The sequence below is a fragment of the Indicator indicator genome, chromosome 1, assembly GCF_027791375.1.
Source record: "Indicator indicator isolate 239-I01 chromosome 1, UM_Iind_1.1, whole genome shotgun sequence".
NCBI lineage: Eukaryota > Metazoa > Chordata > Aves > Piciformes > Indicatoridae > Indicator > Indicator indicator.
In genome coordinates, this window is record NC_072010.1 from 93,633,298 (window position 1) to 93,653,488 (window position 20,191).

General features: G+C 46.3%; 1 protein-coding gene across 1 annotated transcript in view; it reads right to left on the bottom strand.

The window, feature by feature from the left end:
- The window catches only part of TBX15 (T-box transcription factor 15), a 103,655-nt gene extending 93,862 nt beyond the window's left edge, over nucleotides 1-9,793 (bottom strand). Inside the window, exon 1 of the mRNA XM_054386451.1 lies at nucleotides 9,592-9,793. Within this exon, the coding sequence (XP_054242426.1) occupies nucleotides 9,592-9,793 (202 nt within the window). The remainder of the gene's footprint in view (nucleotides 1-9,591) is intronic.
- Nucleotides 9,794-20,191: the final 10,398 nt, after the last annotated feature.

The following is a 20,191-nucleotide window of genomic DNA, read 5'->3' on the forward strand; positions in this document are numbered from 1 at the left end:
TCATGAAAAGATAGTGTTTTCTGAAGAACAAAACTTGTTGGTTTAAAAATACCAGCCTCGTTGCCTTGCATGGAACACTGTTGTAGTATAAGACAATAAAAAGGTAGGAACACCTTTAAATTGCCAAAATGGGCATAATTTAGGAACCTATATCTGGTCCAACCTGATTGTTTTCATACAATCAGGTATTTGCAGTAAAATTGAAGACCAGAGAAAAAAACATTCCTCCTGTATCTCAGGCATTAACCTCCCTTATGTGATTATTTTCTTCATACAGAGTAAAAATTATCCAGCAGATGAGGAAGAAATCCCCTTACATAAGTCAAAGTTATTCTAATCCTGATAGTCATTCTAAGGAGGAGGCTACTTTCTGGCTATTACTGTCTATTTAGGGAATCTCAGAAGAGAAATCAAGTGAAATCCCTAAGGAGGTGGTTAATCCCCATCTCTGGATCTGTTTAAAAAACACAGAAATGTGGTACTCATGGACATGATTTAGCACCAGCCCTGGTAGAGTAACAGAACGTTTAGACTCAATGGTCTTAAAGGTCTTTTCCGCTCAAAATATTCTAAGATTTCCAGGGCGATCACACATTCTTAAGGCCACTGAAAATAAGGTTAAAAAATCTGCACCCTCAAAAATCAGCACCGTGAAGTCCTCTGAAACACAGATTCAAGCCAGTGGGATTGTTTCCGTTAGAGTCTGAGGAGATACATGGGAATACTCAACAGCTCTTCCTCTACCGTTTTTTCACCCCAAAAAAGAAAGGCTACTTAAAGCCCCATAAAAATACATTTGCATTTTTCTGTGCGAAGCACATCTACATGCAGAGCTGAAAGAGAGATGACGGGGCAGTGGTGGGATAATTTCTGCATCACACTAAGCATTTGTTGTATAACTGATGACAACAACACCTATGCACACTTAATAACTGACTTGCTAATAAGGTCCCATGAGCAGGACTGACAATCTGGTGCAGCAAGTAGTGGAAAACAATCTCTCTCTAAACGGCTCACTTTATTCCCAAGGTCCATTCTTCCCCAGAAAAGTCAAATTTAAGGAATTTATCTGCAGGCATTTCAGGAATAAAACAACAAGAACCTGTCTTTGACTGTTCCCCAACTTTCTTCATTATATGCACCATACATTTCTAAATATTTTGACGTGTTATACATTCTCCTTAGAATTATCCTTTGCAAGCATTCACATGGTCAGTCACCACTTTGGTGGCATGTTTAGGGATAATACAGGTGACTGGTGCGATCTATGGTTGATCCTAAATGTCTTTTCCAACCAAAACAATTCTGTGATTCTATCTGCTTAAGAAGTCTTCACTCTCAAGCAAAGACATTCTGGTGTGTTCAGCTTTTCTCCTACGTTTTTGGGGTAGATTTTTGAGAGAGTTCTCTATTTCCTGAAGCTCCTAAAAGTAGAGGCTGGTTTTGTAAATTCATTGGTCACAGGAAAAAATGTTAACACTAGCCAAGAGCATGGAAAGATCTTGAGTGAAGTCAAAGAACTGTAAGTCATTCATCTTTATTCTGTGTGTCCTGGCCCACTATTTTTCAATCAATTTTTGCTGTGGCTGCCATCGTCTAAGTGCTCTGGTTATTAATATGATTCACTTCAGTTCTTAACCGGTTGGTGAAGTACTCATTAGTAAATATAAATTGGTTCTTTTAAAGACAATTGGCAATAATTTCTTCCCAAGCTCCTTTCTCTGAACTACATGTGCATACACTGCTGGAAATGTTGGTTTAACAATATTGGAAGATTTCTATTAAAAAAAAAAAAAAACAAAAGCTTTAAGAGGAGCAAACAGGTCCAGATGCAGCACAGTGAAATTTTACACTATGACAGGAATTGAATTCTGCCATGCAAGAATTCAGATGAGCTGTGGGGTTTTTAGTATATATATGTATATATATGCATATAGTGAACTGACCAAGCAAATGGAGAAATGAAAACTTATTTATGTAATCCTGGAGAATGTGTCAAATAAGTATGATTTTTAAAAGATGAAAAATTTGGGAAGCAGTTTGGAATATCCAAATGCTTGCTTTCATTATTTTCTGAATCAAAATGCCTTGTCTTACTTAATTTCAAACTCATTTTACAATTTATTTTAGAAATATTTTTAGTTCATTTAAACAAGCATAACGTAAAAATGCAAAGTAGTGTGATGATGAAAAAATAGATATTTAAAGCTAGGCCAAAACCAAAGTTTTTTTTGTTTCTCAATAAAGTGGGGGGGGGGGGTGGGGGGGGGTGGGTCAGGACACAGGAAGTCTTTTATTCACAGAATCACAAAATCACAGAAAGAATGGTGGGAGTGGGAAGGGACTTCTGAAGATCATCTCATCAAACTCCCCTGCTAGAGCGGAATCACCTACAGTAAATCACACAGGAACTTGTCCAGGTGGGTTTGGAATGCCTCAAGAGAAAAAGACTCCACAACCTCTCTGGGCAGCCTGTTCCAGTGCTCTGCCACCCTCAACGGCAAGAATTTTTTCCTGATGTTTATGTGGAACCTTCTGTGTTCCACTTTGTGACCATTGCCCCTTGTCCTGTTACTGGACAGAACTGAGAAGAGTCTGGCTCCATCCTCCTTATACTCACCCTTTAAAAACATATAAGTATTAATCAGACCCCCCCAAACAATCATATCTAAATGCTTCCTCACCATCTCCACTTCTACACAGCTCAAGCTTCAAATGAAAAATCCTCCTCTAAATACCTCTGCTTTTGCAAATCACTATATGCTCGCCTAAGACATTCAAGTTGCACCTGGAGAGGTTTAGTTTGGATAACAGAAGAAACTTCTTTACTGAAAGGGTTCTCAAACACTGGATCAGGCTCCCCAGGGGGGTGGCTGAATCCCACCCCTGGAGGTGTTGTGGAGATGCAGAGATGTGATGCTGAGGGACATAGTTTAGCACCAGACTTGGTAGAGTTAGCTAATGGTGGACTCAGTGATCTTAAAGGTGTTTTTCTACCAAAACAATTCTACAATTGCATTTGGTAGGCACAGCCTTCCCTCTAGCAGCTGTAAATTTGCATTTAAAAACAGACAGCAAACACAGGACTACCCACTTGTCATAGAGTTTTGACTTATCATCTTCACGACACTGTCAGATCAATAGCTCATCTGAGTAAACTGCATATGGAAATATTACTGCATAAGGAAATATTACTGGAAGTGGCTTTTGTCACTTCTTGGATTGATTCGATGATCCATTGTTTTCTGATCTTGCAGAATACACCATTAGAGGATGCCCCTGGCATGGATACAGTTGCAAGAGCTTCAGCTGGTGCTACATTTCCTCCCAGAGTTTTAAAATTTCTTAATCTGCTTTTAAAGATATTTCAGTTTAGTAACATTGTGTTCTTGTTCCCCAGCCCTCTCACCAGAGCACACTACAGTTTTTTCCAGAATAAATGCAATGGTATTAAATTTTGAGATAGCAGAATAGTTGGAATTGTAACCTCTTTTGAACATTATTGGGAATAAGCAGCAAAAAGCTACACCATATTTGTTATTTTTTAAAATAAAAGTGTCTATGTACCCAGTATTCTTAACCTGTAACAAATCCATTTAGAATAATAAGTCAGAAAAGCCAAATATTTACATATCCTGGTCTGCAGAGCTTCTCTGGGCAGTATTGGGCGCTGGAATTTTGGGAAGCTACCAGTTGCCTGCTTTTCTCTGCACATGCAGGTGCCCCTTTCTGCTCTTCCTGGTGGTGCCACACACTTCCTAGGTTGGCAGATATAGACCCACTCCACCTTTGATGTCAGGAAATATATGTAACTCCCCATCCCATTGTTGCAAAGTAACTGTTGTTCAGGAAAATGTCTGAGAGCTAAGGGCTAATATAAAATCTTGGCATTCCATTAACAGGCACTGGCAAGTTCAGTCTCTCCAGGAAACTCTGTTGATTTCAGAAATACAAGGTTTGGAAAACTGGGGCTTCTTTCATTTGACTTGATTTTACATCACTGGTGTAAACTATGGGTCTCAATGTGGGCACTTGGAGTGATTTAAATTACACTTGAATAGCTCTGACTTGCAACAGGAACTGATGTAAATGTCACATGAGCTACCCTCAGTATCTCCAGGAATTTTCTGAGCTCTCTCAGACTGATTTTAGTGCATTTTTAAAACTGATGTAAGGTTATTCATCTAGATCAGAAGGCAGGGAAAAAATGGAAACCACACTAAAAGATTCTTAATTTGACTGATTAGAATAGGAGCAGTGATCTGTGAGAATAAAAGGCGACTTAAGTGGCACTGACTGTGTTGTAAAACAATACAAATGCTCTTTCCTGAATGCAGCACTCTTGGAAGTCACCTTTCAACTCTTCCACCTGAAAAAAACATCAGTTTTTCTTAAAGAGAGGCACAGATAAAGCAGGACACTTCTGCCTGAGGAGAGGCTGGCTGGCCTGATATTTGATATAAGAACTCAGTCCCAAGTGGGAGGAGGGAGAAGTGATTGATGGTTTGTAAGGAGTTACTTGACTTTTTCTTGTAACAGAAGCTTTTTGGATTCTCCCAAAGTTCTTGTCAAAGGCAAGAGACAGCTTTTGAAATAGCAGCTTTCCCCATTCCCAGCAGATGTGTGAAAAAAACACACTCTGGAGTTAAAACTTAGAAAAGAAGGATGGAGAAAAGGAAAGAAAGAAGATGTTGTATGACATGTTGCCTTTTTTTCTAGCCCTCTGCTGTTCTGTAAAGTTCGTCCCTGTTATTCTAATGCCTGCCCTCTTAATACAGCATGAGCACTTCACCTCTCTGCAGGAAGAATTTCACACAACCAGCAGCAGGAGTTCACCCATTCAGTACATGTATTACAACAGAAACAAAACCTCCACACACACTGTCTCCTCCACATCCAAGGTCAAAGTTGTATGAACTTGACCAAGGCAACTCCTTCCTGAGTGCCCTTATGCCCAGGGCTCTCCTGGCTCTCGTCTGGACAGCTCCATCTACCTCCTGCAATTGTCTCCTCTGAGAAAGGAGGAAAGCATCAGCTCTGTAGGCAGCATACGAGGGTGAGATTTTGGCATTTCCTTCCATCGCACACACAAGACAGCAATGGACCTGAGCTCAGTATTCCCTCTTTAGGAGATGAATTGAGGATCTAACAGGTGTAATAAATTCATATGATCCTGGTGACACACGTATTTGTTAGAAAGGCATTGCATCAATAAATCCTAGTCCCAAGCACTTCTGTCCATAGCTCTCTATCTTATACTTCATTGTTACAGAGCATTGTGTATCAACAAGCCTTAAGAATCATTCAAAGGACTGTGTAGACATCAAGAAAGAGTCAAGAAGAAGATCTCTGGCCACTCTTGAAATCCTAGCCCCATCTACCGAGCACTCAAACAATAGCCAAAGCAAGAAACTACATGTGGAATCAAATTATGTCACTCCCCACTCACAAGTTGCATAGTTATTGTTCAAAAAGTATGTAATAAAAAAAAGGATTTTGTCACTGTGAGCATTCAGAAGCAGTGGTATAAGAAAAGAAATTGCATTTCTCCTCTTCAATTGTGTTTGACTATCCAGAGGGTCAGCAGGCTGCATAACTAGGGGAACAAGGACAAAAGCAATTTTTTTGCAGGAGAGAGGGATGGAAATGGATATTCCTGCCAGAATAGGTAGGAGAACAACATGCCATGGTAAAAAAGAGAGGTTTTACTCTTGCCAGCCATCAGAGGAGGCATTGTTGAGCTTTTGGGTCTTAATCTTATGGATAAGCAGCACTATTAGAGATGTTGCAGGTCTTAAAATGTTCATAGTGTGGTTTTTCTCTCCTTGCAAAACTTTGGAGTAGTTCATTGATGTTGCTTTAGAATAACATTTACGACACAATGCCTTTTGCAGGCTGGCAAAAAGAAAAGCCTCTAAAATGGTGTTTTGGTTGGTTTGATTTGCTGAGGCGTTTTAGCTGATGTGTGCACTTTTAATATATGCAACAAAAATACAGATGGGATGTATGATGAGTGCACTGGAGAAATTAATTTTAAAAACTCTTGAATGTGTTTCTTTGTGTGGGACAGGATGGTCCCAAAGCTGAGAATTTCCATATTTTTGGATGCACTTTTTTGCTTTGCCTCTTCAGTGCCTTGTATAGCACCTCGCCATGTTGTGACTTCAATCGCCTAAGGGAAAAGCCAGAGGGAGACGTCCACCTCCGAAAAAAGTAATAGATCTTAAACTTAAACGGAGGAAAGGAGATCTATCTCTGTGATTCTGGAGTGGCAAAGAGAAAGACCAAGGAAAGACATCACTGTAAACCACGATAAATAATCTGTACATCCAGGGAGGCAACGCCTGGGCCCGCATGACCTTTTCATCTGCTCAGGTTTGATCTATAAATACCCAGAAGACATCCTAACCCATTGTTTTGCTGCCCTCTGAAACCAAACCTGCCAAGGAGACGCAGTCCGAGCCGGGATGCGAGGGGAGAAGACCTCCCCCCGACCCAGCCTCGAAGCTCTCCTCCTCTCCCAGGAAGATGCGGCGGTGGGGGGGGCGGCTGACTCTCGGGCACTCGATGTTGACTCAGGATCCCCAGTACCGTCATGGAAAGGTTTGGGCAAGACTGGCAAATCGCACATAGGGAATGAGGGGTTGCAGCAAAACGGAAAAAAAGAGAAGCACTACCTCCCAAGACATCTCCCCCAGGGAAGGCTGGATTTTGCAGATGCCTAGGGCAAAGCCGCACCGAGAGCGGTTTAGCCCCTACGGCCGGCCCCTCGATACCGCTCTCTCCGGGGCAGCGAAGACCACTCACGGGTACGGGGCCAGGGGAACATCCCCCCAAGACGTGAGGAGAGAAAACCCGATAAACATCTGCAGGGAAAACAGCTGCCAAAAGGAGAGCGAAGCCTTGTTCCTTTTTACCCTTGGAGGAGTTTGTTTGCCGGCGGCGCCTGGTTTTTCAGACCGTCCTGAGCTTAAATGTAGGTGGGGGTAAAGGGGTTATGTGGGAAGATTTAGTTATCACACACGAAACCAACACAATTTCCCAGCTCAGCCTGTGATATTTGCACATTCGTACCACGAGCAGCCTTTTTTCCTTTCCCTTTGCTTGTTCGAGGGCAGCTACTTAAAGTTTTGAACCTTTGGGACACTATAAAAACATCTTTTTCTCCTTTTTTCTTTTTCCCTAATTTTTGTCGTCGTTGTTGTTGTTTTTATATCACCAGAGATTTGGCAAGTTTAAAATACTTTAGGTGTAAAGTTTTGCTCTTAATTGGCTCTTGTAAAGATGGAATTTGGTGGTCGCTCCAGAGCCGCTAATCAATTTTCACCCGGCAGCAAAGGTGCACCGCGGAGGATTTAAGTTTAATGAAGTGACTGCGCAAATTACCACCGCGGACTTTATTTAAAGTCTATCAACTCCCTAAAAATTGTTCCTCAAACTGTTCCTGATTTCCTTTTCTTTATGGAAAACACCACCTTTGCCTTTCTAAGGTTTCAGTCATTAGAAAGCCGTTCTCTCTTGCTCACCAGTCTGGCGCAGGGAGAGGAATTTTCCATTTTTTGGTGGGTTTGGGGATTTGTTTTTGCTTTTGTTGTTGTTGTTGATAGGATTCGCTTTTTAATTGTTATTACTATTATTTCGAATTCATTAAGAAATGGGGAAATCAAACTTCTAAAAGATCAAGAAAATATCCGATTGTGGCTAAAAGATAATGGCAAGCAGTTCGGGGGGCAGAAAAGATTGATGCACAGATCTACTCTGTTAAAAGTGGATTTTCTTTCCCTTATTTAGGTTTGTGAATGGGGAAAACTCGGAAATTTGAGCTACATTTTTGGGGGTTGATATTTTGATATTTAGGTGGCTTCTATCCACTCTCCTTTACACCCGTGAGCTCCAGGCAGCCAACTTTACCCTCTTTTCCTCCAGGATCCGTAGCGGGAAGAACAAATTGAAATAAGGATCCTGGAGAGAAGAGGGAGGCGAAGTCTGCGTAATTCCAGATTTTTAATTCACTCCTTTCAAAAAAAAAAAAAAATTGGGGTTTGGGGATTTTTTTACTCTCCATCATTTTTGAACCTCGATCTCTGATTCTTTCTCCATTTGATTTTGGTTGGCTGGATTTTAATTGGGGGTGGTTTTTGTTTGGATTTTTTTGTTTGGTTTGGTTTGCTTCTATGCTGGGTTTTGTGGAGCTAATGTTTATTATAACGCGGGATATGTCACTCGAAAAATACTTTAAAATAAATAAGAAAGATTTTTTTTTCTCCAAGTGGACTTGGAAATTTCTGTTCTTTCTCTTATGGGGTTATGCACAGAAATCGTTTTGACCTTTTTCCCCGCGACTATTAAAAAAAAATAAAGATAAATTATCTACAACTAGGTTTCTCCTCACAGTATAACTATGAGAGCGGGGCTTCTCCTCCGTCCCATTCTAAGGCGCTCGGGAGTGGGGTAGCGAAGGGCGAAAAAGGCTGCTGGTGCACCTCCCAGCTTCCCCGCTGATTTTGGGGGACCATTGTTTTAGTTGGGAGCGAAAGGGCCGGTGGGCACAAGAGCGCATCAAGGGCTTGGCTTGAGCCAAAAGATCCCTCCGAGCTACCGCCTCCTTTTAAAGAAGAATAAAGAAACAAACAATAATTTGAAATTAAAAATAAAGATACCACTGAGCTTTCTCTCCCGGTGCTGCTCCAAACGCCCCCATTACTGGGACGTGCCAGGCTCGGCAGCGGGGGTCGGACCGCTCCGAGTGCCCTCCTCACCCGCTACCAGCTCAGATCCTTTTGTGTGACGGGAACAGTGTCTATGGGATGAGGACACGTCCCTCTGCCATCCCAGGTCAGGCCTGATCCCCGGGAAATGGATCAGGTCCCCAGCTCCTCGCTGTAGCTGAAGTTTCGGGTGGGAGCTGGCCGCAGAGCGTGGCTGATATTGCGTGTCCCCTTCCTCGTCCTTCTCTTCCTCCTCTTCCACCTAACCTTCCGGTTTAGGGTGACACGGGTCTTCGCAGACCAGACCCTGGGGGGTGCCCGGTGTTTCAGAAAGGCTCAGGGAAGAGGGAAAAGACGACTCCTCCCGTCGGAACACCAGTGTCGTTCCCCGCTTCTGTGCCCCCGAACCCATAAAACATCCCCGAGATAGTCGGGAAGCTGCGGGACGAGGCGCAACTCGTGTCCCGAAACACTAGGGAAGAATTGTGGCAACCGGCCGGGTGGGGAGAAAAAGAAGGAGGAAGCAAGAAGGGACACACTATTCCCATTCTGGGGCATCATGGAGTTACAGGAGGGAAAGAGCCGCAGTAAGGAGAAAGCTTCCCGTAAACCTCCAAAATATAGTCTAAAAAAAAAAAAAAAAAAAAAGGAAAAAGAAAGAAAGAAAGAAAAGAAAGAAAGAAGCAAGGAGTCTCCGCAAAATCCGCCCTCCACACCCCCCCACACACACCCGGCCTTTCCTTCTACCCTCCCAGTCCCCCAGTGCCGGATGTTTTCCGGGATTCGGCGGGCAGCTCCCGGCCAGAGCTCGGCGAGCGGTAGGGAAAGGAGCAAGGCTGATGGACTGGGGGGAGTGTTCCAAAAAGAAAGGAATTACACTAACCGGGGTTGAGGTCCAGGCATTGAGTCGGGTCTTCATTGTCCCCTAGCTGGCCATTGGGGCTGAGGCTTTCCATGGACAAATCCAGCCCTTTGTCCTCCCAGTCTCGCAGTTTCCTCTTTTTATTTGTCCCGATCAAGGCTTCCACCGAGAAAGCGTGGGCTCGGGAGCTGAGGGCCACCGCCGATCTTCTCCTCTCGCTCATCTTATTTCCCCCCCCCCCAAACACACGCACAACCCAGACCCTGGGGCAGAAGAGCGAGCAGTGGGGCTGGGAGCGCAGCAGAGCTCGGGGAGCAGAGGCAGAGCCTCTCGTCTCTTTCTCTCTCCCCCCACCCCCCCACCCCCCCACCCCCAACCCCTCCCTAGCTGCACCCCCCAGAAGAACCAGCCCTCCAGTCTCCTTCAAGGCAACTACATGAGGCTGCGGATACTCCGGAGGCAGAGCCGGGAGGGTGTGTGCTCAAGACCAGGTCCCCGCCACTTGCTCAGAGGGGCTGCAGGCTGGATTTCATCTTTTTCTTTTTTTTTTTTCTTTTTTTTTCTTTCCCTTCTCCTCTTTCCTTCTGTTTCTCTCTGATTGATCCAAACTTCTGGGATTTTATTTATTTATTTATTTATTTATTTTCTCCAAGACCGAGGCAGGCTGTGTGCGCCTGTCAAGGGGAAAAAAAAAAAAAAAGAAAAGAAAAAACCGCCACCAAAACCTGTCCCCGGCCAATGGAAGTGAGAGATCGGGAGAGACCCAAAAGCTGCGACCCAATGGGGAGGGAGACTCTCGGGCTTGAGGGTGAGGAATTTTTGGCCATCTGAGTCCTGGAGCACTGGCAGGGAGAGAATTAACTCTTTGGAGAACAGGGGAAGCAGTAAGAAACCCGTAGCCCTAAATGCAGAGAGGTAATAACTCCCCCACTTCTCGCCGCCGCACCCCATGTTTCCCGGAGGCTACTGCTAAACTCATAGTACCTGAGAGGGGTTTTAACCGCCCGAGGGAGGGTGCTGGTTGACGAGGGGGTAGGGTGTTTAGAATGTCATTCATGCCATGTATTACTTGCGCTTGCTTAGTGGAATCGGTGTTTGGCTCCGGCAACAGCAACGTCTCCTGGGGAGGGCGGAGGGGTGTCGAAATTTCAATTCAGAGTGCTGCGTGTCCGTGGAGTGGAGGGGGTTGAGGGGGCTTCGTGGGGATCCAGCCACCTTCGGCTTTCTTTTTGGGAAGGGAAATAATCAAAATCATTGTGGTGGGTTTATGTTTAGTTTGGTTTTTTTGTTGTTGATTTGTTGTTGTTGTTGTGGTTGGTTGGTTGGGGTTTTTTAACCATTCCCTCTTCCTTCTGTCCCGAAAGCCTCCGAGTCGAGGAGGAGGCTTCCACGCTCCTCGGTCGTGCGTGGAGCAGGGGGTGGGGCGGAGCTGACAGTGAAAAGACACAAGGACTGTATTTGGGAAAGCTAAGGAACCGCTGGGTGTTTTCGTTAGATGGTGGGAGAGAGGAAAAAAAAACTAGCGAAGTGATAGGGAAAATAGGGCTGCGAAAGCTGCCGAGGGTTAGCTCGGTCCCGAGATAATACTGGTTCAAAATAAACTGTCAATTATTGTATATATTAAATGAGAGAATTGATCTGAACGGAGTCAGGGTGGGAAACATACACACCACATCCCAGGAAGGGACTATTTTTGGACGGCGTTTCTCCAGCGTTCCCCGAAGGTGCTTGCAGCAGCTACGGAGGAAAGGGAGATTTTCCTTAGGCAGCGTTTTTCCATGGGGCTCGGCACAAGTGAAGGGGCACGAAAAAGGATTTCAGATGGGAAAGAAAATAAAAGAAAGAAAGAAAAAAAAACCTCCAAACATAACGTTTCTTTACGAAATCCCGGCAAAGCCAAACCTTGTCATTTAGGCCAAGAAGCAGATTTTTGTGCGTCCCCATCACCCACCCGCCACATTCTCTCACCCTCCCCCTCCTCACCACCCCTTTCCTTCCCCTCCTAATGTACATTGCCTTTGACAGGTCACTCGTCCCAAGACTCAATGCTGGGTACAGTGGCATTGTCACAGAGGTTTTCGCGTGTATGCCTCCTTGGATCTTCCGCGCTTCCCGGCTTCGGGAGCAACCTGGAAAAAGGTTGCGGTTTGGAGGAGCCGGCAAACGGGATTGACTGAGGACCTGGGATCTGGAATGGGTTCATGTTTTTCCAGAAGGTCTTCTTGCCCCCTGGCCGTGTGTGCTTTCCCCAGCAAAGGAATGTCTCCCAAATAAATGTTTTTTGTTGTTTTTTTTTTTTTAAATCCCTGTTTTCGAAAGCCTTACAAACGCTGGTCTGGGAGATAGACAGCAAGGAGGGGGGTTTCAAGAAGTTGGGGGGGGAGGGTTAGAAAAAGAGCCCAAGACAACAAGATTATTTACAGAGTTTTAGTGAGAGGCAGGGCGGTGTAAACGAAAATTGCCGGGGGGGGGGGGGGGAGGAGGAAGACTGATGTAAGACAGTAAAAATACTTTTTTTGCAGCATTAAGTGTGGGTTTAGGGGTGGACAGTTTAAAGCAGCCCTGACTCCTTTTCGGAGCTCTTACCGCGGTGCTCTTCTTACTGCTCCCCGAGGTCTGGAAACAATGTTCGGACCCCGAGTAGCGAGATACAGCTTCGACGGCAGCAAAGAGAAACACGGATGAACTTCCATGCCTATATGGCCGCTAAATGGAAGACCTCAGCGAATGGACCCTTTTGCTAGGGACGGGAGTGCAGCTTCCCCGCATTCCCGATGTCAGGGGGCTGCGGGAACACACAGCCTCTCCCTTTCCTCATCCTTGCCGTTTCGCTGATGCCCGGGAGATTTAGGCAGAGCTCACCTTCCTTCTGCCCGTCTGTGCCAGGCGTTGGAAAGGCCATCAACACAAAATCTTTGCTGCTTCTCAATGCGAGTGGAGAGAAAGGGCAACTCTCGTAGCGACCCTGAGGCCGCTGAACACACAGGGATGTGCTGGAGAGTAAAGGGGAGGGATGGAGCTGGGAGAGAGGTGGATAGCGGGGGAAGCCAACGCTTGTCCTTCTCAGGGATCTCTGCCCTTCTCTTTGAGAGGAAAACCCACGCTCCTCAAGCCGGGGGATGGGGATTTCGGCTCAGCTTTTGCGCCCAAATCTCGCTGATCAGAGCAAAACGCATTCGGCACCTGATCCCTGGGGCTCTCATCGGCCAAAGCGATGCTCTGGACCGAATCCCCGCTGGAAAGTAGCGTAAAGCTAGAGTCAGCCTGGGATTAATCTGGATTCGACTCTGACCCCCGGCAGCCGAAGGTGAATGCGTTCCCTTTGCCTGCTCTTTTCTTCCAGACCCTTACTCGCAGGGGTAGCTCCCATTAAATCCAGGAAACTGCTCCCTTGAATAAAGTGGCGGGAGCAAAGGGTCGCAGGGCCAGGCCCTGGGATTTATAAAGAAATCATTCACTCCCGCTTTTCCAGTTGTGGCAAAGAGAGTCTGAAAATATTTGTTTATATATGGAAATATTTGAGAAAGAAAAAAAAGAACAGAAAGAAAGACAGCAATAAGAAATCCGGCTGCGGGGTGGGAGTGCTGTCCAGATGTGAGGGGCTGAGCCCAGCCGTTTTCAAATCCTGCTTCTACACCATGGAAAACTTCACCGAAGGTCCTTTAGCCGGACTTATCCCGAGGATTTATTGTTTTGTTGTTGTTTTTTTTTTTTAAGTTAGTAATTGGGAAAAAATGTTAAAACAGGTCAGCGAGTGCAGGCGGAAGGCTGTAATATTGGGAGCGAGGGAAATTTACTGGATTTTAACGCAACATCGATTCACTTTTAAAACGGATCTGGAAGATTTCGAGGCTGGAGCTTTCCTAAATGGAGAGTTTGAAAGCGAATTGGAGAGAGGTGATGTTCCCGGGCTGTGCGGGGTTAGTTATTGTGACTACAGAAAACAAAAAATAAATACGTCTGCAATTTATTTTTACGGTCTGCACAAACGGCATTGTTGAGTATTATTAACTAATTCATAATTATACCCCTATTATACCCTCGATTCGTTCCCGCCCCGGTTTTTCTCAGGCTTTGAGAACTGAACTACCGCAAGATATTTACGGTCTCAAGTGTTTTTAAATGGGCTTTGTTTGCGTTTTAGGGAATAAAAAAATCTCTATTAGCGTTTAAACAAACACCATGCCAGCCTCTTAAGCCTTCCAGATGTTTGCAATAAAATGTCAGGTTTTTGCCTTTGGGACCCGAAATAAAATTTAACTACCTTCACTCTGTAATTATTCTCTTAGCTCTCCCTTCATAAATTTATCTGCTTTCTATCAGGAGAGAAGGGGGAAAAATCCGATTATACACTTGAGCTATAAAAAACAGCCACTACTTTCCCTCCATTTTTTCAGGATTTCTTCCCTGCTTGTTTAAGGCGCCAAGGCGTGGACATGTTTGTCTCTCCTATTTTCGGTGCATCAGAAAGAGACCAGGCAGAACAGAAACACATCGGCAAGTTTCCTGAGTTTAAGGCAACCAAAATGGCCCATGTCCCGAAGCCCGTACACTCAGCCCTATCTCTACCCCAGTGTTCCCGAAAGCAAGGAGAATCGGAAAGTCAAAACTGACCCTAACTTTCCTCCAGCTTCGGGAGTCGCTTCTCTGCAGGCACTAATCAGACCTGGAACTGTTTGGAAAATAGGGAATTAGAGAATCATAGAAAAGTTTCGATTGGAAAAAAAATCTTTATTGTCATCTAACTTTTCCGGGTCTCCTGTGATGAATAATTTAAAAAAAAAAAAAATATTCCCCTGGCAAACAAAGAGGAAAGCCCCAGCTGGAGACGCCTTTTTGTCTGCTTTGCTCCTAACTGCTCCTAACTTGGGACAACACAGGCAGAGTTAGGAGTCATCCGTTTTGTGTTTACCAAGCCAAAATTCACATCAACCTGAAAGGATAAACGTATGTGTGTGTTTGTCTGTAAGGTTCTAGGTGAGGTCTTCCTTCGTTTGTTGCCTACAAGATTCCTTCGCCTAGCTGGCAGCAGGGCGCGGGAATTTCTGTGGCTTTCAGTTTTCACTGCTATCAGAAAATCAGACTCTTGCCCCTCCTCGCTCCCTGCGTCCTTGCAGTCCCCCAGGACACCTCACTTCACACCCACGGGAGCCCCAGAACTCATTCCTGTTTGGCTGCTACTGCCTCCCGCTTTTTAATCATTAATCTAATTTTCCTTTCCTTTCGGGAGGAAAAAACCAAATCCTTTGCAGATTTTCTCCCTGCCTTGTGCTGAGGGCTCTGCTGACAGGTGAATTGGCTTGAGGCAGGAGCAAAGGTCTCCCCCCAAAAAAGGTTTCGCTCTCTTCTGCTCCTCTGGGCATGACGAGGAGGTAAATAGTTGTCTAAGCAACCATGGCAGTATGTCCACAGCTCCCCATCGCCACATCGCCTTCCTGACATCCATATTTACTCCCGCCCTGCTCCCGAGGTGGGGAAGCGGGATGTGGTCGCTCACACGGGAAGGCTGGTGCCGAGAGGAAAGGCAGTGTCCCACGTGCAGCGAGTCATAGAATCCCATAGTCGTTTCAGCTGGAAAAGAGCTTTTCGAGGTCGTCGGGGTTCCCTGGAAGCCTCCTTTCTCTCCACACACACCCCCACCTCCCCCCTCACACCCCCAGCCCCCTCCCGCCCTCGTTTGCAGGTGGACTCGGGGGTCGTGCTGGCCAGCGGGAAGGGGATGAGAGAAATCTCAAAGCGATTCTGAGCAGGAGGGAGGAGGGTGGCATTTTTGTTTAGGGTTTTGCAGTTACTTTGTTTTGTTGTTTGGGTTGGGGTTGTTTTGTTTGGGTTTTTTTTTTGTTTCTCTTTTTGGGGATTTTGTGTGGCTTTTCCCAAGAAATAAATCTCCCTTATGGGATTTCGGAGGAGATGCGGAGGTCTGGGATAGCTCAAAAAGAGATGGAGAGATGAGGGGAGCACTGGGAAAGCCGATGACTGCTCCCAGCCGAGAGCCCGGCTCCACGTTTCCTCCGAGAGAGAAAAATAAATCGGTTTTACATTGGTAGCAAACAGCTTTTATGCAAAGAACTACTGCGTATAATGGTTGGACTCGATGATCTTCAAGGTCTTTTCCAACCAAAACGATTCTATGATTCCATAATTCTTCACAGATTATAGACGATATTTGTAATTTTGGGTAGATTGAGGGGGTTTGAAATTTGGGGAACTTTGGTTTTGGTTTTAATTTGTTTCCCCCATCCCAGATGAAACCTTCTGCTTCCAAAAACCCCGCAGGATTGAGTGTGATGGTTGTGGAGATCTGGGGCTTCACCCGCACACAGAGAGGAGATCCGAAGTCTTTTTTTTTTTTCAGGGAAACTGGATACTGAAGTATGCACAGCATTTCAATGCATGTCCAGTAAAAAAAACAAACAAAAAAAAAAAAAAAAAAAAAAAAGCCAAACCAACCAACCAACCAAAAAACCCAACCCCTCCAAACCATAAGAAACCAAGAGAGAGAGAAAAAAAAAAAACCAAACAAAAACCAAAGCAAAAAAACCCCACCAAACCAAACCCAAAACCCAACCAACCAAAACCCACCCCAAAAACACACACACGCACAAAAAAGACCCAAACCAAACCTCTCACAAAGCAAGCAAACAAAAACCCCCAACAAAATATGTATGTAGAATTTAATTATATTTTTTTCTCTTCAAGGCACAGCTCTTTGAACCAAGAGACCCCTGTGCGTTCCCTTTCCTCGTACATGATATGTTATATTGTAAAACAAGCTTGTTTAGGGCCGATCCTAAAAAGGAGCGGACTTTAACGGGACAGTTCCGCAGGATGAATCCAAAAGGCTGAGGGATGTGATCGGTTTACTATTGAAAACAGACGGCAGATCCCTCGGACCCTGGCCCGGGCTCCCTTTCTGCATTGCAAACTTCACCAGCTCTTGCTCCGAATCCGGAATTTATCCAGATTAACTATCATGCGATTTTTTAATTCATTTCTAATATTGTTCTCATTAATTTCTAGTAACAAAAACAGCTGCAGACCACTGGGCTGTCTCAGGATAAAGTTTGGGGTGCTCTTCCCTGCTGTGCTCCCTGCCGCCTCGCAGTGTTTTGTTCTGTTTTGGTTTGCTTTGGGGTTTTGTTTGTTTGGTTGGTTGGTTGGTTGGTTTGTTTTGTTGTTTTGCTTTGTTTTCCGGCTGGAAGTTGGCAATCTTGAAAACGAGCCATGAGGTACCTCCTGATCCATCTGCACCTTCATCCCCCGCCTCGGTGAAGCCTTCTCGGCTCCCCACAGCCCATTACCATCCCGGTAATTCCCAGCAAAGGCGAGGAAACCTGCAAAGAATCCCCTCCCTCCAGATCGCTCCTCGATGGAGATCGTTCTTCTGTCGGGGTCGCTCTCTGTCACGATATTAATAGTACGAGCGAATCTACCTCCTGTCTCCATGCCCAGGAAGAGACGGGCACCCACGAAGGGTGTGCGATGTTCCCTCCTGTCGAAAATCCTCTCGTCGTCCCCTTGCCCACCCACATGTCTCTTGTCGGAAAGGAGGAGAAGGAGGGGGAACCGAGTCGACCAAGGTCAAGCGAGAGGCGTGTAGCGTCCCTGGAGGTGGACCCTGAGGGCCGAGCCTGCACCTCTGCTATCACCGCCAAGCCGGGGGTCGGGGGAGTTGAGGGCTCCCTTCCCAGGGTTTTTGGAGCTGGGGCAATGAGGTCGGTAGCCTTGGCGAAGCCGGATCGGGGCAAGGGTGGGGGTGTCAGGGGCCATTGGAGGACAATGTTTTGAGGGGTGCGGGGCTGCTGTCTGAATGGGCAGCTGCCATCTCCTATCCGTAGGGATCGAACGACAGAGACATCCCCGCAGCAGGGGACACGCGAGGTTAGTGCGGCAGCTCCAGCCCGGCAGCGCTTCTTGAAGCTGTCCTTGGAGTTGGGGAGAATCCATCGGGAAGGTTTCGTGTGGAACCAGCATGGGACAGCAACTACGGAGGCGGAAGCGTAACAAAAGCAGGTTTAGAACTGACTTTGGACTTGGATCAGGCGGGACCAGTGTGACGAGAGCGGCTGCACAGCAACCAGACAAAGCCAGCCTGTGCCACACTGCAGCCGCGCTCCGGGAATGGGGGATCTGCCTTTGGAAAACAACAGAAAAAAAACTAAAACACAATAGCAATTAAGCGCTCATCTGAATGTGACTGCTCGTTTGGCAGGGACTGCCTGGAATCCACATTTGCCCCAGTTTTCCCTCCTTCTCCGTCAACGCGAGAGGCGTCCCGTGGCTGGAAAACTCTCCAACGACCGGGGTGAGAGCCTCAGGCTTTGGGTGTCCCCAAAATCCCATGCTTAAGGAGGACAAGTGTGGCCTCTTTTAAAATAGCAGGGCCGACCAAACAGCGCCAGAGTAGAAAATTCCCCGTAGCAACCCCGAGTGGAAGTTTTCTCCTTCACAGATGTCAGTCCATTCATAGAACAGAATCACAGCATAGTTTGTGTTGGAAAAGGTTTTTAACATCATTGAGTGTAACTATTATCTAACACTACCAAGTTTGGTACCATGTCCCTCATCACCACATTTTTGCGTTTTTCAAACGCCTTCAGGGATGAGGATTCAGATTCCACCCCTTTTGCCTGGATAATCCTGCCCTACCGCATTTACCCTCTCTGCCTTGATGTGGTTTTGCCTTTCAGGATTACCAAAATCTCTATCCTTTCGTCATTTCCCTCTACAACCAGGTTTTGGAGGAACGCTGGCCAAAATTTCCTGAACAGTTGCCCTCTTTCCCCCGTGATGGCAAACTGGGCGTCATTCGTGGACTTGCAAACGCTGCGTTAAGAAACATTTCGAGGCATTTTATTGTTTTTCGGCATCCCTTTGATGCGGTCTGTAGGCACCAATATGTTGATGTTCCCCTGGGACTCAGCATCTCCTTTCTATCGCTTCTTTCTCTTGCCCCCATTCCACTATTTCTGTCCTTCTTAAAACCTTGTTTTGGGATGGTCAGGACGGATCCCACATACTCAATCGCGGATCACTGCGGTCCCCTTTTCCTGGGGGAGGGCAGCAAGGAGCGGGCGTGTCGGTCTGCGGCAGCGCTGGACCCTTTTGCTCCCGGGATTGCCCGCAGGTGACAAGCCAACCCACTCGGGGAAACAGCCCCTCACACACGACACTCCAGCCTTCCACCTATTTGATTTTTCCTTGGCAAAATAAATCCACGACCTCCACACGTGTGGCTGGTTCCTGGGAGTCCAGATGGATGGCTTGACTTACACAGGTGGCTGTGGCTCGGTCATGGAGGGGAATTTAAAGAACAGGATGCCGGTCCAGGCGCGACTGTGCAGAGGAGGGGCAGATGCTGGCTGTGCACCAGCGAAACCATAGGGCTCGCCCTCTTCTCCCGTCTGCTGTCCAAGAGGGACGGGACCTTTCTCGCCTTTGCAATGTCCCCAGATACACTTTTTAACAGCTTCTGGGCTCCGCGCCACCCGACACAACAACGCCATGAACACTCCAGGCTTGGGGAAGAGTGGCTGGAAAGCTGCCAGGCAGAGAAAGCTCGACAGCTGGCTGAATACAAGCCAGTGTGTGCCCAGGTGGCCAAGAAGGCCAGCAACATCTGAGCCTGTGTCAGGAATGGTACGACCAGCAGGACCAAGGGGAGTTATCGTCCCCCCTGTACTCAGCACTGGTGAGGCCACACCCTGAGTCCGGGATTCCGTTTTGGGGCCCTCACTTAGAAGAACGTAGTCCAGAGAAAGACTACAAAGACGGTGAAGAGTCTCGAGAATAGGTCTTGTGAAGAGCGGCTGAGGGAACTGGGTGAACTTGGAATTGTTTAGCCTGGAGAAAAGAAGGCTGAGGAGAGAACTGTCTACAGCTCCCTGAAAGGAGGCCAGAGTGAAGTGGGTGTTGGTCTCTTCTCCCTCCTAACAAGTGATAGGAGGGGAGGAAACGGTCTCAAGTTGCACCAACGGAGGTTGAGATTAGATATTAGAAGGAACTTCTTCACTTGGGGGGTAATTTAGCTCCCCAGAGAAGTGGTGGTCACCATCCTTGGAGGTATTCAAAACATGTGGAAACATGGCACTTCGGGACCTGATTTAGTGGGCATGGTCCTGCTGGGTTGACAGTTGGACTTGATATTCCTAAAAGTTTTTTTCCAGCCTTAATGATTCTATGACTGTATGACCTATGTTCATCTCTCTCTACAGCATCGTGTCGCTTCACCAGCACCGAGGCAGGCGCAGGGAACTGAAAGGTCCTGCTTCACACATTGTCAGAACCTTTTCCCTTGTGAACGAGCTGAGATGGAAGGCCAGCCCTTCAGCAGATTTCCGAAGCCAGGCTCGTTTGGAGGGAAGCCCCTTCCTTCTCCACTACCCTTCTCGCTGCCGCCTCCTCCGGCCCTCCCTGCTCCATGAGCTCATTCCCAGCATGTTTGCCATTACACTCGGAGTTATTCAACCATTTTTATAAAAAAAAAAAAAAATTAAAAAAATTATAAATTGCTGCTTTGTGAGATCAAAGTAAGGCTTTTCTGATGCATCTGGAAACTGCAGAAGAAAAAAATTGGAGCAGCAACAGTTGCACAACTTCAAAGTGTTTGAGGTTTTTTTAA